Source organism: Orycteropus afer, unplaced genomic scaffold (assembly GCF_000298275.1).
Source record: "Orycteropus afer afer isolate SDZICR_OR568_19922 unplaced genomic scaffold, OryAfe1.0 scaffold00004, whole genome shotgun sequence".
Lineage (NCBI taxonomy): Eukaryota > Metazoa > Chordata > Mammalia > Tubulidentata > Orycteropodidae > Orycteropus > Orycteropus afer.
In genome coordinates this window covers 15,856,991-15,871,088 of record NW_006921591.1, presented here as the reverse complement: position 1 = coordinate 15,871,088, position 14,098 = coordinate 15,856,991, and the positions used below count along the sequence as shown (strand labels likewise).

General features: G+C 37.8%; 1 protein-coding gene across 1 annotated transcript in view; it reads right to left on the bottom strand.

Annotated features, from left to right (window-relative positions):
• Positions 1-14,098, bottom strand: part of CFAP221 (cilia and flagella associated protein 221) — a 246,524-nt gene that overhangs the window by 147,048 nt on the left and 85,378 nt on the right. Inside the window, exons 7-11 of the mRNA XM_007937787.2 lie at positions 9,231-9,390; positions 4,345-4,465; positions 4,148-4,259; positions 3,859-3,967; positions 1,517-1,604 (exon numbers count right to left, since the gene is read on the bottom strand). Of these exons, the coding sequence (XP_007935978.1) occupies positions 1,517-1,604; positions 3,859-3,967; positions 4,148-4,259; positions 4,345-4,465; positions 9,231-9,390 (590 nt within the window). The remainder of the gene's footprint in view (positions 1-1,516; positions 1,605-3,858; positions 3,968-4,147; positions 4,260-4,344; positions 4,466-9,230; positions 9,391-14,098) is intronic.

Sequence of the window (14,098 nt, the reverse complement as noted above, 5' to 3'; positions counted from 1 at the left end):
CCTCTGTCTGGCTTCCTGGCTTTTAATCCCCTTTCTCCTGCTCTTCTGCCCTGCTGTTTTGTGCGTCCCTGAGTTGTCCCTGGGGCTGACTGCTCCTCTGTCCGGGATCCAGGCTCTTATCCCCTTTCTCCTGTTCTCTGGTCCTGCTGCTTTGGGCTGGTCTGAGTTTTCTCTCCTCAACTAATCCCTTTGGCTGATTGCTCTTCTCTCTGGCTTCCTGGTTTTTAATTCACTTTCTCCTGCTCTTCCTACTGGCTACTTCGGACGTCACTGAGTTGTCTCTCCTCACCTGTAACCCTGGGGTTCTTCTGTCTGGGTTTTCCTGGCTTTTATCCCCTTTCTTCTGCTCTTCCGGCCTGCTACTCTGGGCGGGTCTGAGTTTCCTCTCCTCACCTAATCCCTTCGGCTGACTGCTCCTCTCTGGCTTCCTGGTTTTAATCCCCTTTCTCCTGTTCTTCCCGCTTGCTACTTTGGGCATCCCTGAGTTGTTTCTCCTCACCTGTAACCCTCGGGCTGACTGCTCTTCTGTCCGGGTTCCTGGCTTTTTATCCCCTTTCTCCTGCTCTTCCCACTTGCTACTTCGGGCCTTCCTGAGTTGTCTCTCCCCACCTGTAACCCGGGGGCTGACAAAAGACAGATTGTCCTAATCCATCCTACCCATTGCTATCAAGTTATTTCACCTGAACCTTACTTATAATCCTAAGCTTAATACAATGATGAATCTGCAAGGTCTTCCAAGTGAGTCTGAGCATGTCATTAGGGCTTTCAAATCCCAGCTACACAGAGCCACAGCCAAGGCCTATTTCCTATGAACCATTTGTGGCCTATGTTCTAGCTATTATGGCTTATCCTCAGCATTCCATGCACCTGCCCTCCACTAGGCTACCTGTTTCCCAAACCATGATGAGGCCATTAGTGTTTCACAGTCCCTCAGATTCTGTCTCTAATCTACCCACCCTGAACCTACAGGTGTTGTCTTGGTGACCCAGATGTAGCCCTATTTCCCTTAACCAATTTCCCCCTCTCTGCTCCTCCTCTTTGACTGTCTCTGCCAGGGATTCTTTGTCTCTGGTCCAGCATGGCTCCTGGTTACTGTTTTGGGGTCTCTCTTGTCTTCATGCTTGCAGATCATACACAGATGAATCTCATGCCTTTAAGTCCAGCCTGACTTTGAGCCATTCCCTTCATCTGGAATGTTCTGTCCTCTTCATTACTTTTCAAAATCCTACCATGTCTTCTAGATTATACCATGTCAAAATTATACCATGTCTTCCAGGAAAGCTTTCCAGCTAGAGGATCATTCCGCTGTAGCTTCTGAACCTGCACAATACTTAGTACAGGCCTCTTGTGCATTTATAGTCAACCTTGATTTATAGTTAGCAATTTACTTGTCATCAGCCTCCCCTACTCCCAACTTAACTATACATTCTCTTTCTCCTAATACAGCATCTTACATATAGAAGGAATGCAAAATATTTAATGAAATAAATGATATCAAGGTAGCAGTAATTCTGACCTTATATTTTGTGTATGCTCTCTGATGTTCTTCAGTAAGCTCTTTTTTTAATTTAAAAGATATGGGATCTTTACCGAGGTGTACTTGCCTGGGGAGAAGAAAAACAAATTCAAAACCCATCAGAATACCATAGTCAGTTTTAGAAGGGAATGTTTTAGCTATACTTCACAAATTAAAAGGGCTGATGAGACATCATGAGGGAGAGAAGTTGTAGAAACTTCAGCAACATAACTGAAATGAATAATGTATTCTACAAAATGAAGCTTATAGTCTACTGACACATGATAAAATATTTATGACTTAAGAAATCTGATCGCTTAACATCGTTAGTCATTAGGAAAATGCAAATCAAAAGCACAATGAGGTTTCACTTCACACCCACTGGGATGCTATAAAAATAAAAAACAAACCAAAACAAAAATGACAATAACAAGTATTGGTGAGTATATGGAGATATTGGAACCCTCATACTTTGCTGGTGGAAAACAGTTTGGCAGTTTCTCAAAAAGGTAAACATAGAGTAATGATACTTGCTATACAATATGGATGAACTTTTAAAACATTATGCTAAGTAAAGAAGCCAGACACAAAACAATCACATGTTGCATGATCTCACTTATATGAAATGTCCAGATTTGGCAAGCCCATTGAGACAGAAAGTAGATTGCTTTTTTTCTGAGCTCATGGGGAGGGAGGAATGGGAAATGACTGTTTAATGGATATAGCATTTCATTTTGAATGATGGAAACATTCTGGAATTAGATAGTGGTGACAATGGCATAAATTGTGAATATTCTAAAGACCACTGAATTGTATACTTGAAAGTAGTTAAAATGGTGAATTTTATGTTATGTAGATTTTATCCCAAAATAAAATCTGGTAAGTAATATAGCAATCAAGGAGTTTAGCATAGATTCAAAATAAATAGTAGCTATAATTTTAAAGGAAAGGATAGGTGTCTGGAGAACTTTTTAGAATAAAGGAGACTAAAGAGACATGAAAACTGTTTGATCTTTAATTGACCTTGGATTCCTCTTCTCTATAAACAAAACAAAACAAAACTTCCCAGCTATAAAGGACATTATTGGAACAACATGGGAAATTTTCCTATGGACTTATTATTATTATTAATTTATCAATGTTAAATTTCTTGAAAGTCATTATGGTAATGTAAGAGAATGTCTCTGTTCTTAGGAGCTACATGATGATGCATTTAGGGGTGAAGATTCATGATTGTCTGCAATTTAATTTCAAATGGTTCAGCAAAAAATATGACATGTTTGTGTGTGTTTATAAGGGGGAGTATATGTGGCATAATGCTGACAATTAGTGAACCTAGGTCAAGTGTATATGGGTGTAACTTGCAGGTTTCAAATCTTTCAACATAAAATGTTGGGAAAGATATTAAGTGGAAAACATAGCATATAGAATTGAATTTAGATGTGATTTCAAGTATGTTGCAAATAAGCTGAGAAGGAAAAAAAACAACTAAATTTTAAAAGTGGGATTATACGTGATTTTTGTTCCTTTTCTATAATTTTCCCCCAATATTTTCAGGTTTTCTACAATGGCATATAACTGGGAAAAAAATATTTTAAAAAATGATCTTCAGTTACTTTGTGTACTTCCTATTTAACTGCAGTCATACCATGAAAATGGAGAGATTGCTGTCTAAAACAAAGGCCATTCCCCATTAGAATAGGGTAGAAGGGTAGTAGAATAATCTTTGAAGGCCCTCAAGATCAGTCAGAACACATTCTTATCTGTATAAATGAATATGCCTAGTATGATCTGGTATAAAAAAAAAAATTGTGAAAATGGTTCCATTTTGAGCACAGAAGTGCAAGAATTCTCACATTTGAATTTTCAAACCTCCACCAGGATCCCATCCCCATCCTCACCCTAGGTTCATTACCCTGTATCACCGGGCTCCTTGGAGGGTATCAGCTCAAGTCACAAGGGGCTCGTGATGGGGTGAGAGTTGATGGGTGAGACTTGGGATGCCCAAGTAACTCAGACCTGTCCTGGAGTGAAGGGAGTGCTGGCAGCAGTGGCTAGCAGGGAAGAGCACCCCCCACTGAATATGGGCCAGCTTCTCCCACAATTCACTCATGTTCTGCCACTATCTGGTTACACTTAGGTAAGAGTACAATTTAATCACATTAATTTATTTCAGATAGAAGTTTCATTCTGAAATAGAAGGGTGAGTGGAAGGGAGAGAATAATCACATTCTCCTAAGTGCATACAATATCATTATATTTCATTGTATCTCATACAAAAGAAAGTCATCACCTAAAAATAACCACCCTGTCACTTGACACAAAAATTGAACAATATTTACCACTTAAGATGATTTGCAACTTCTTCATAAGTGTCCTGTCTGACTTTCTGTTCAAAAAGAGCTTCCTTCATTTGTCTTGTTTTTGAAATCTCATTGCCTTGGTCCAAAACTGAAGGCAGGAACAAATAATTATTATATTAGTAATCAAATCAGAAGCATTTGCCAAGAGAAAAGCAAAACACAATAGTTATCCAACTGACTTTTGTTGTTGTTTGTAAATCGTAAATACGACAAACAGTAATTCTACTATTCTACCTTGGGATTGATTTACGGTGGATCAACTGGTTACCTTCTCTCAATTTTTTGACCTTCAACTTTCCTGGTTCTTGGTTTAAAACACTTGCCACAGCAAATGGATTTGATAAATCTACTGGAAATCTCAAATTCTGGTATTCAATTTCCTAAGAGACCAAATCAGGAGGGAAAATAAATTATTTTGTTTCTTTCTCATTCCTTCCATCATGCTCAGGATAATGCCCACTTTACCTTTATCTTTTGAGGCTTTGCCTTTGCTGGTAGTCTGTGAAAATGTGTATATGTCATTGTCTTTTCTGGAGGAACGTTTACTTTCTTAGAAAGAGTGTTTAATCTTTCAAATTCTTCTAATCTATGGTTTAAAGACAGATATTAAATTGCTATATAATCCAACAACTCAAAGCTCCTATTTTTTTTTAACTTTTTATTGTGATGTCAGTGAAAGTTTACAGAGCTAATTCATTTTCTATTCAATAATTCATGAACATTTTGTTTTGTGACATTGACTGCAATCCCCACATTGTAACAGAACTCTTCCCACTTCTTCCCTGAGTTTTCATCTCAATTTGTCCTTCTTTTTTACCTTTTCCTGTGTTCTGAACTTTATCCCTGGACAAACGCTGCCCTTTTGATCTCATAGGGTAGATGGTTCTAAGGAATTTGTATCTCCTTGGCATTATTTTTCACCTCTATTGTTTGGCTGAAAGTTGAGCCTTGGGGGTGAGTTCACTTCCAGGTTCGAAGTGTTACTAAGGCCCACAGTCTTGGAAGTTCCATCAGTTTCTATCAGACCAATAAATCTGGTCTTTTTTTATGACTTTGAGTTTTGTCCCACATTTTTCACCCACTCTATCCAGGGCCTTTTATTGTGATCCCTTTCAGAGCAGTCAGCAGTGCTAGCCAGGCACCATCTAGTTCTTCTGGTCTCAAGCTCATGGAGGCTGAAGTTTGCATGGTCCATTAGTCCTTTGGACTAATTGTTTCCATGCATCTTTGATTTTCTTTACTCTTCTTTGCTCCAGATGGGGAGAGACCAATAATTGCATATTAGTTGGGCACCTGCAAGCTTTTAAGATCCTAGCCAGTACTCATTAAAGTAGGTTGTAGAACACTATCTTTGTGCACTGTGTTATACCAATTGGCCTTGATCTCCCCAGTAACTATTGTCCTGAGTTCCTAGGCCCACTGACTCATTCCCCCAAGGTGTTTGGTTATGGCTAAGAAGTTTTCATAACTTTGCCCCCTGTTTGCTTTACTATATACATTGATATACTTACAACACATATAAATATGTTTGTAGAAATATCATCTGCCAAACCTATATATGGTTATGGGAGTGTAGTCCCGTTCACCTACCCATACCTGTCCATCTTTCCTGTCTGTGTATGTATCCACTCGTAGATTAATGTTTGTTATTTCTGATAATTCAGGATTCTGTATGTAATACTATTTACTTTTGTTGTCTGTAACTCGTGGGCACCTCTCCTGTCTTCTTTTTCCTTAACTATACTGTGCTGATTACCACCTTATTGTATATTGACAAAGCTCCTGTTTTTATGCTTCTTCTGCTAATAACCATGACTTACAGCTCATTAATTATTATATTTAAACTAAAAATGAATCTTCATGCTATAACAGTGATCTACTAAAGTAAATGTAATGTCAATATATCAGAATTTAACTATAGATCAGAATAACCCACCAATGGCTGTTTTTCCCTTCATTCTTAGAGAACATAGCAAGTGAAAAGCATGATAAAATGAAAAATACTCATGGTGTAGTATAATTAATTTCTAGGCTGTTGGTTTACAACAGTTAAATTTATTACATTTAAAAATATCTTACATTGATTTATCTTCTTTAGTTACAGAATGATTATGGCCATATTTGTGAAAAGATCTTTTAAAAGAGGTCCAGACTAATGATTTGGATCTTTTCTGTAACTGAAAACTGTCTTGGGACATATGTAGGTAGTGACAGTGCCTCTTACATGCCTGTAGAAGCTATTCCAATAAACCAATTGCCTTTTAGTTGATTCTGACTCATGGTGACCCCATGAATGTCAGGATAGGACTATGTTCCATATGGTTTTCAATGACTGATTTTTCAGAAGTAGATCACCAGACCTTTCTTCTGAGGTGCCTCTAGGAGGACTTAAACCTCCAACCTTTCAGTTAGCAGCCAAGTGAGTTAAGCATTTATGCTACTCAGGGACTCTGCAGAAGCTATTAGAACTGGTTATTATGATATGTAGGAAAAGCATGTTATATTCAGAAATGCTACCAAGAAAGCATTTCTTTCAGCAAGAAAGTGAACACTTGTTTCATAGGATTATGTAAGTCTATGACATTACAGAAATTAGATAAACTAGCTTTTGTGGAGATGATTTTAACTCATGGTGACCCTATGTGTTTCAGAGTAAAACTATACCCCATAGGCTTTTCAATGGCTGTGGTCTTTCTGATGCAGATCACCAGGTCTTTTTTTCTGAGGGGCTTCTGTGTGGATTCTAACTGCCAACCTTTCAGTTAGTAGCCAAGCTCTTAACTATTTATGCCACCCATGAATTCCCATACAGAAATTAGGTAGGAATATACTAATATTCAAGGAGTTTTGGCAGCATAGTTGTTAAAGCATTAAGCTGCTAACCAAAAAGTCAGTGATTCAAACCCACCAGCTGTTCTGTGGGAGAAAGATGAGGAGGCAATCTGCTTCTATAAAGATTTATAGCCTTTGAAACCCTTTGGTGTAGTTCTACTGTATTGTACAGAGTCACTATGAATCAGAATCAACTCAATAGCAGTGGGTTTGGATACTAATATTCATTCATTCTGACAGTCAGTCAATAGGCATTTCCTGAGCTTCTACTGAATACACTCCACTAGATAATATGTGATATACATTAGTAATCTCAGATTTAACATCCACCTGCTTAAGAGTGTCTTGAAGAACCTGTCATTTGGTGATACTCACATTGGCTTCCACATTCTCATGCAGGGATGAGATGCTTAGCTGGGGAGTGAGTTGTAGCTTTAACATCACTTCCGTTGTAAATTCTGGGAAGCAGTATCAGCAATGTGAAAAATAAACTCTTGTAAAGAAATGTGATTGTTAGTACAGATAATGGATATGATTGTTGTTGTGTTGTTATGTGTTGTTGAGTCAGACCCGACTCATAGCGACCTCTCCGTGGGTTTCCAAGGCAGTAGCATATGGAAGTAGATTGCCCAACCCTCCTTCTGAGGAGTGGCTGATGGATTTGAACCACCAGCCTTCTGGTTAGCAGTCAGAGTCTAAGAAAGTGATAAACTAAAGAGTTACATGTAGAATTTGGCACAAGTAGGTCTACATACCTTATATTGAAATGAGAAAATCTATGAAACTTTCAGAGAACACTATAGCCAGTATATATTTCTTTCCTTCATGTTAGAATGTTTATGCTGTAATAAATAAATAAAACCAAACCCACTGCCATCGAGTCGATTCCAACTCATAGCAACCCTCATTAGGTTTCCAAGGCTGTAAGTTTTTATGGAAGTAGATTGCCTCATCTTCCTCCCAGGGAGCAGCTAGTGGGTTTGAACTGCCAACCTTCTGCTTAGCAGCCAAATGCCTTACCCACTGTGCTACCAGAGGTCTTTGCATACTACAGTACTAACTGCAATTTGGGGAGAAATGTAGGCCTTGAGATATAGTCCCTGAAAATACCAGAAATGTATTAAATAAGACACAATTTTAAACTGTAATTGAGGACCAAAACATAATATAGCAAAATCTTTGTGAGCAGGAACTCTATGGGAGGACCTTGCTTTCCAGGTCTTGCAAGTTTTCTACCTTTGACAGGGTGCAGACACTACTTTTCTATCACTCTCTACTAGTGGAAATTATTTGAGTTTTCCTTCTCTGACAGGTTTCTACCTTATAAAGTTCCGGCTTTCTCAGGTTGCAGTGTCGTTTAGAAACAGTGCATATCTGCATTTGTACTGGGCTTCTACTGTCCAAGGGTGTTCTCATGTATCTGAGAACGAGTTTGTGGAAGGAGATGTATGAGTGAAAACCCCCACTAGTAAGATGTCTTTTGCACACTGCAGCACATGACAAGAGAGGACAAAGAACATTTGGCTTGGCCAGTTATCTGACACCAGAAAAATTCACACTATTCTTCACTTATATTCAGTTCTACTTGTTTGTTGCCCTAGTGATTTTGGTTTCTTGCAAGGTTTGGGTTCAGCAAGCCACACTGGACTACTTCAAACTTTTAGGAAGAAAGTTAAGGTATAAACGAATAATAAAGCATGGAATTACTTCATATTTTGGCATAAGATTGTTACTGAACTTGTAATATGTCTAATGGTGTTAATATGTAATGTATATAGAGGAAGAAAATCAAGATATTTCTTTTCATTCTCCAAATAATTTTAAAGATTTCCCAAGATGAGTATTTATATTGTGACAACTTTCCTTTTAACTTTTATAAAAGTCATATGTATTAGAAAAAAATTTACAATATTAACTACATATATTAAGATATAAAAATATAAACTCATATTCAAATGAATATGCAAGTTTAGAAAAGATGTATTACCCATTTCACATCTTTAACTTGAACTTTGATGGTGCTTTAAAAAAACCTTCTGTGCAGCACATTTCAGTATCTATAGTTGTTGTGCATGATTTATTTCTGCTCCTCTTTTGTGAATATCTGAGGGTGTGGGCCATTTCCCATGGGGCTTTGCTCTGGGTATTGCATACAGGCACTCAATTAATTATTATTTTCTATTTAAACTTTAAAAGTAGGTATTTTGTTCTGGTTTTATTATTAAAAATTTTGAACAGACAGTAAAGTGGTCAAAAATTCAAACAGCACATCAGGAGTAATCAGTGAAAAGAAGATATCCCTAGAAAACCCCTTTCTCTCAGTCATTTCTATCCCCTTTGCAGAAGCAATTGCTGTTACCAATACAGAGATATTTGGCATATTACTGTTATACATTAAAGCATATTTTATGTTCATTTAAGATAAATATTTGATTGTATTCTGTCACAAGAAAGAAAAACAGAATGGAAGAAAGGAAGATTTGGATTTTTGAAAAATTGTAAGAATAAACAAAACATACTTTAAAGCCATGTTGGGGTAGCATGTCCCAGTGAATACACATTCGTAAGGCTGAGAGTTGAACTGTGAAATCCATAACTGCACTTTGATCTGTGCAGTACCATACTGAAATGGTGTAAACTTGATAGTCACATTCACCTTCCCATTAGCTGGAATTATTCCTGAGAGGGAAAAAAAAATGAGAAAACATGGTACTCTGTTCTTCCCAATTCCAGTCACAGGCTGTTACACTCAATATATTCTATTGTTTGTAAATAGACTTCTCATTAAATACATGTGAATCAACTTCTACATCTTTACATTGATCTTATTTATCAGTTTTATATACAAATCCTTTATAACAATTATTTGATTACCTATATATATACTGAGAGAGACACACAATCAAATATATATATGATATAAAAACCAGTCATCAACAATTTGATTCTGACTCATGGCAACTCCATGTTTATCAGAGTAGAACTATGTTTCATACAGTTTTCAATGGGTGATGCTTTGAAAGTAGATAGCCAGATCTTTCATCCAAGGTGCCTCTGGGTGGACCTGAACCATCAATCTTTCAGTTTAGCAGCTGGGTGCATTAACTATTGGTATAATCTAAACAGAAACAAAAACAAAACAAAACAAAACACCATTGCTGTTGATTCCAACTCATAGAGACCCTGTATAGCAGAGTAGAACTGCCCCATAGGGTTTCCAAGGCTATAAATCTTTATGGAAGCAGGCTGACAAATCTTTCTTCCACAGAGTAGCTAGCAGGATCAAATCACTGACCTTTCAGTTAGCAACCAAGCGCTTAACTACTGAGCAATCAGGACTCCTTTTGCACCACCTAGAGCTCTGGTAGCACAGTGGCTACAGCACTTGACTGCTAACCAGAAGGCTGGCGGTTCAAATCCACTAGCCATTCCTCGGAAGGAAGATAGGGCAATCTACTTCCATAGTGATACTGCCTCAGAAACCCAAGGAGGGGTCGCTATGAGTCGGGTCCGACTCGACGGCAAACAACAACAACAACAACAGCAGGGATTCCTATAAGGAGCTCTGTGGCGCAGCGCCTAAGGCATTTGACTCCTAACCAGAAGGTTGGTGGTTCAAACCACCAGCTGCTTCCTGGAAGGAAGATGGGGCAATCTACTTCCCTAAAGATTTACCACCTTGGAAAACCAGTGGTGGTCGCTATGAGTAGGAATTGACTTGATGGCAAAGAATTTGATTATTTTTACTTTAGGGATTTAGCAACCCCTCCTTGGGTTTCCAAGGCAGTATCACTACAGAAGTGGATTGCCCAGTCTTCCTTCCAAGGAGTGGCTGGTGGGTTTGATCTGCCAGCCTTCTGGTTAGCAGTCAAATGCCTTAGGCACTACACCACCAGAGCTCTAACATATATATATATGTATGTATGTGTGTGTATATATATATATATATATATATGCTGATATAAGTATATAATATTATATATATATAATATATATCAGCATTAGTAAATCAAAAATCAATTCCCAGAACTATAATTTTTAAACTAATTACCAGGTATAAATATTAATGGTATAAAGCAACAAGGAAAAACTAGAAATACATATAAGAATTTGTGTCAAATGATTCACTTCCCTGTAAGATTCTATCTTTTCATGTGTTCAGGAAGGACTCCAAAGTCAAATATACATTGTATCATACTTTTCCTTTCTAACTCTGGTGCCAGTGACCCTAAGAAGTGTTCAATAAACATGAAGAAAAGAAGGGAGGGAGGGAAGGAGGGCTGAAAGGAGATGGGAGGGAAGTAGGATGGATAGGTGTACTAGTGTTCTAAGGGGTAATTTGGTTTGCTTTCTAGATAAGACCTTCTGCCCCTGAGCATCTGTTCTTTGGACTGTACTCAAAGAGCCCTTGAATATTCCCTCACATGCTTGGAATCCCTTCCTCCCCACCTACTTCCTCCTCTGAGCTTTGTACTACTCTCCCCTTTGCTCACTATGTTCAGCCACATGGACCTTTCAACAACTATTTATTGAGCACTTGTGTATGCCAGGCATTTGGGATACAGTAATAAACAAAACAAAGTCCCAGATCTCACAGAGTTTATGTTCTTGTTGGGAATGGCAGAGAGAAAGAAATGAATACAAAATATAGTCATGTCATGAATAGCATGAAGAAAATTAAAGCAAGGTATGGGGAGCAGGTGAATGAAGCACCACATGCTATTTTAGACAGGAGGGACTGGAAAGGCCTCTCTGGTGAGATGTTTGAGCAGAGACCTGAAGAAAGAGAGGGGTTTTGGTCTAATTTTCAAACACTGGACTCCTGCATTGGTTGTTCCTTCACCCTGGAAAGTTTTCTCCAGATCCAGGACTGACTTTGTCTCATCATTAGGGTTTTAGCTTAAAGATCACTTTCTCAGAGAGCCCATCCCTGACTGCCCCATCTAAAGTGGCACTGTTCCCTTACCTCATCCTCTGTTACATTACCTTCTTTTAGTTTCTTCATTGTACTTTCTGAAATCATTTCATTTATTGTCTGTCTTCCCCTAGATTAGAATGTAATTGTCATAAAAGCAGGCACCTGTTCATTACTGTGTCCCCCACTCAAACACTTGACTGAATGAACCTAAGCCTCAAAGCCACATCAGTCTACATATTCCATGAGACGCCTCCTGACCAACCAATCATGGAATGTACACTTCTTCAAACATCTGTTAGCCCTATGGTACTCAGGTATTACCTGAATTGTTCCCTTTCAAAGTTTATATATCTTCCAACTAGACTGCAAGCCCCTTAGGCAGACACCAGACCTCATAGCTTTTACTAATGCCCTTTGGGAGTTCCTGGGTGGTACAAACAGTTAATGCATTTGGCTGCTAATTAAAAGATTGAAGGTTTGAGTCTACCTGGAGGTGCCTGGGAAGAAAGTCCTTGCCATTTACTTCTGAAAAATCAGTCATCATAGACCCTATGGAGCAGTTCTTCTCTGACACACATGAGATTGCCATGAGTCCAGAATTGACTTGATGGCAACTAGTTGAGCCCTTTGTAGGGAAGAGTGAACCAGCAGAAAAGCTTGGCTTTCTCAGGCAACCTAAGATCCACCAAATAGAAGCCTCTTTTCTCCATAATACTGTGAACTTCAACACCTTGACCACCCACTTGGATAAGAAATATACCTGTTTGGCCCACAATTCATTTGGGGCTTTAGACTAAGAACATTCTATTGCTCTGGCTCATTAACTTAAAAAAATAAGAACACACTCTGGAGCAAGGATTAATGTTTGCCTTAACCTGCCTGATTTATTTTTAAGTGCTTTAAGTCCAGAACTAATACATAAAGCACATTGTGGAGGAGTAACCTAGGCAACCAGATACACTGCATTTTCCATTAACAAGGATACCAGCTATGTAAAGGGAACATGGTTGCAGCTGATTGTCAAATGTTAACAGCTATAAAAGGTATGTCACACAGGTTACCACTTGGCAGAAACTAACAGTGGCAGAAAGGAGAAAGAAAAATCATGTTTTAAAAGTGAGAAATTACTACTTCACTAAAAAACAAAAATAGTGTTTTATGGCTTCACTCCAATTTCATCTGGCTTAAATTCCAGATTGCTGCCCTCAGCATAACCAGGGATGATGTTAAATCACAGGACAGGAAGAGTGGTGGGACAGAAAGAGGAAAGAACAAAAATTAGAAATAAACCAAATGTGAAAAAAAACCAACTCTGATTTATCAATAAGATGAATATTATGAAAGAAATGTAGTAACATTGAAACATGATATAATGATAAAGGAAATCACAAAAAAATAATACTGTATGTTCGTTTTCATTACAATTATATAAAATGTGCATAAATATGGACAGTTACTAAAAGGAGATGGAAACTAAAAGTAGATTATTTGTTGGGAGAGTAAGGTCCGGGTAGGGATCTTAAAATTTAAATTTTTTTTCTTTTTTACATGTCCATAAAGCGTTACTATAATATTGTTATAATTTTAAAATGACACTTTCTTCAAAAATCTCCAAAAGTATAGATTATTCTCCTTAAATTGGCAAAGAACCATCTAACTCACATGCTTGAAGTATGTATTGGTTTTAATCAGAAGATTTAGGGAGCCACCAGCTGTGTGAATTTTGGTAAACTACCTAATCTCAGTTGAAAATTTAATAGGTATTTTATTTGAAAAGTCACTCTACACTCAGTTTTCTCATCTGTAAAATGACAAGACTTAGATGAGAAAATAATGTACATAGTTCTGGCATGCTTGGCACATAGTAGTGTCCTTCTCAATGTTTGTGCCAAATAAAACAATGAATAATTTATGTATTAAATTATCATTAAAATGTCTGGAAACAGAAGTATTTCCTTAAAAACATACTTGACCCATTTGAGTTATTGAAAAAGAAAAAGCAATTGTCTCACAATGTCAAGCCACTAGGATGTATTTCTCAAGGCAACAGGACTTTCCATTTGCTTCATAAAAATGCCAAATGCAGGCTGATCTATAGATTAAGAACAAAGGACTGGGCTGACTCTGAAAGGTCTATTTTAAAATTTAGTCCTGGTACACAGTATGCAAAAACAGTGTTCTACATCTATTTTGGTGAGTAGTAACTGGAGTCTTAAAAGCTTGTGAGTGGCCACCTCAGATGCAACTATTGGTCACTCCTTGTCTGCAGCAAAGAAGAATGAAGGAAATCAAAGACAGATGGAAACAATTAGTGCAGAGGAATAGTAGACCATGGGAATCTCAGGCTAAATGACCCTGAGACCAGAATGAGATGGTGCCTGGCTACTATTGCCACTCAGAAAGGGATAAAAATTGGAGATCCTGGATAGAATGGGAGAAAAATGTGGAACAAAACTAAAAATTATATAT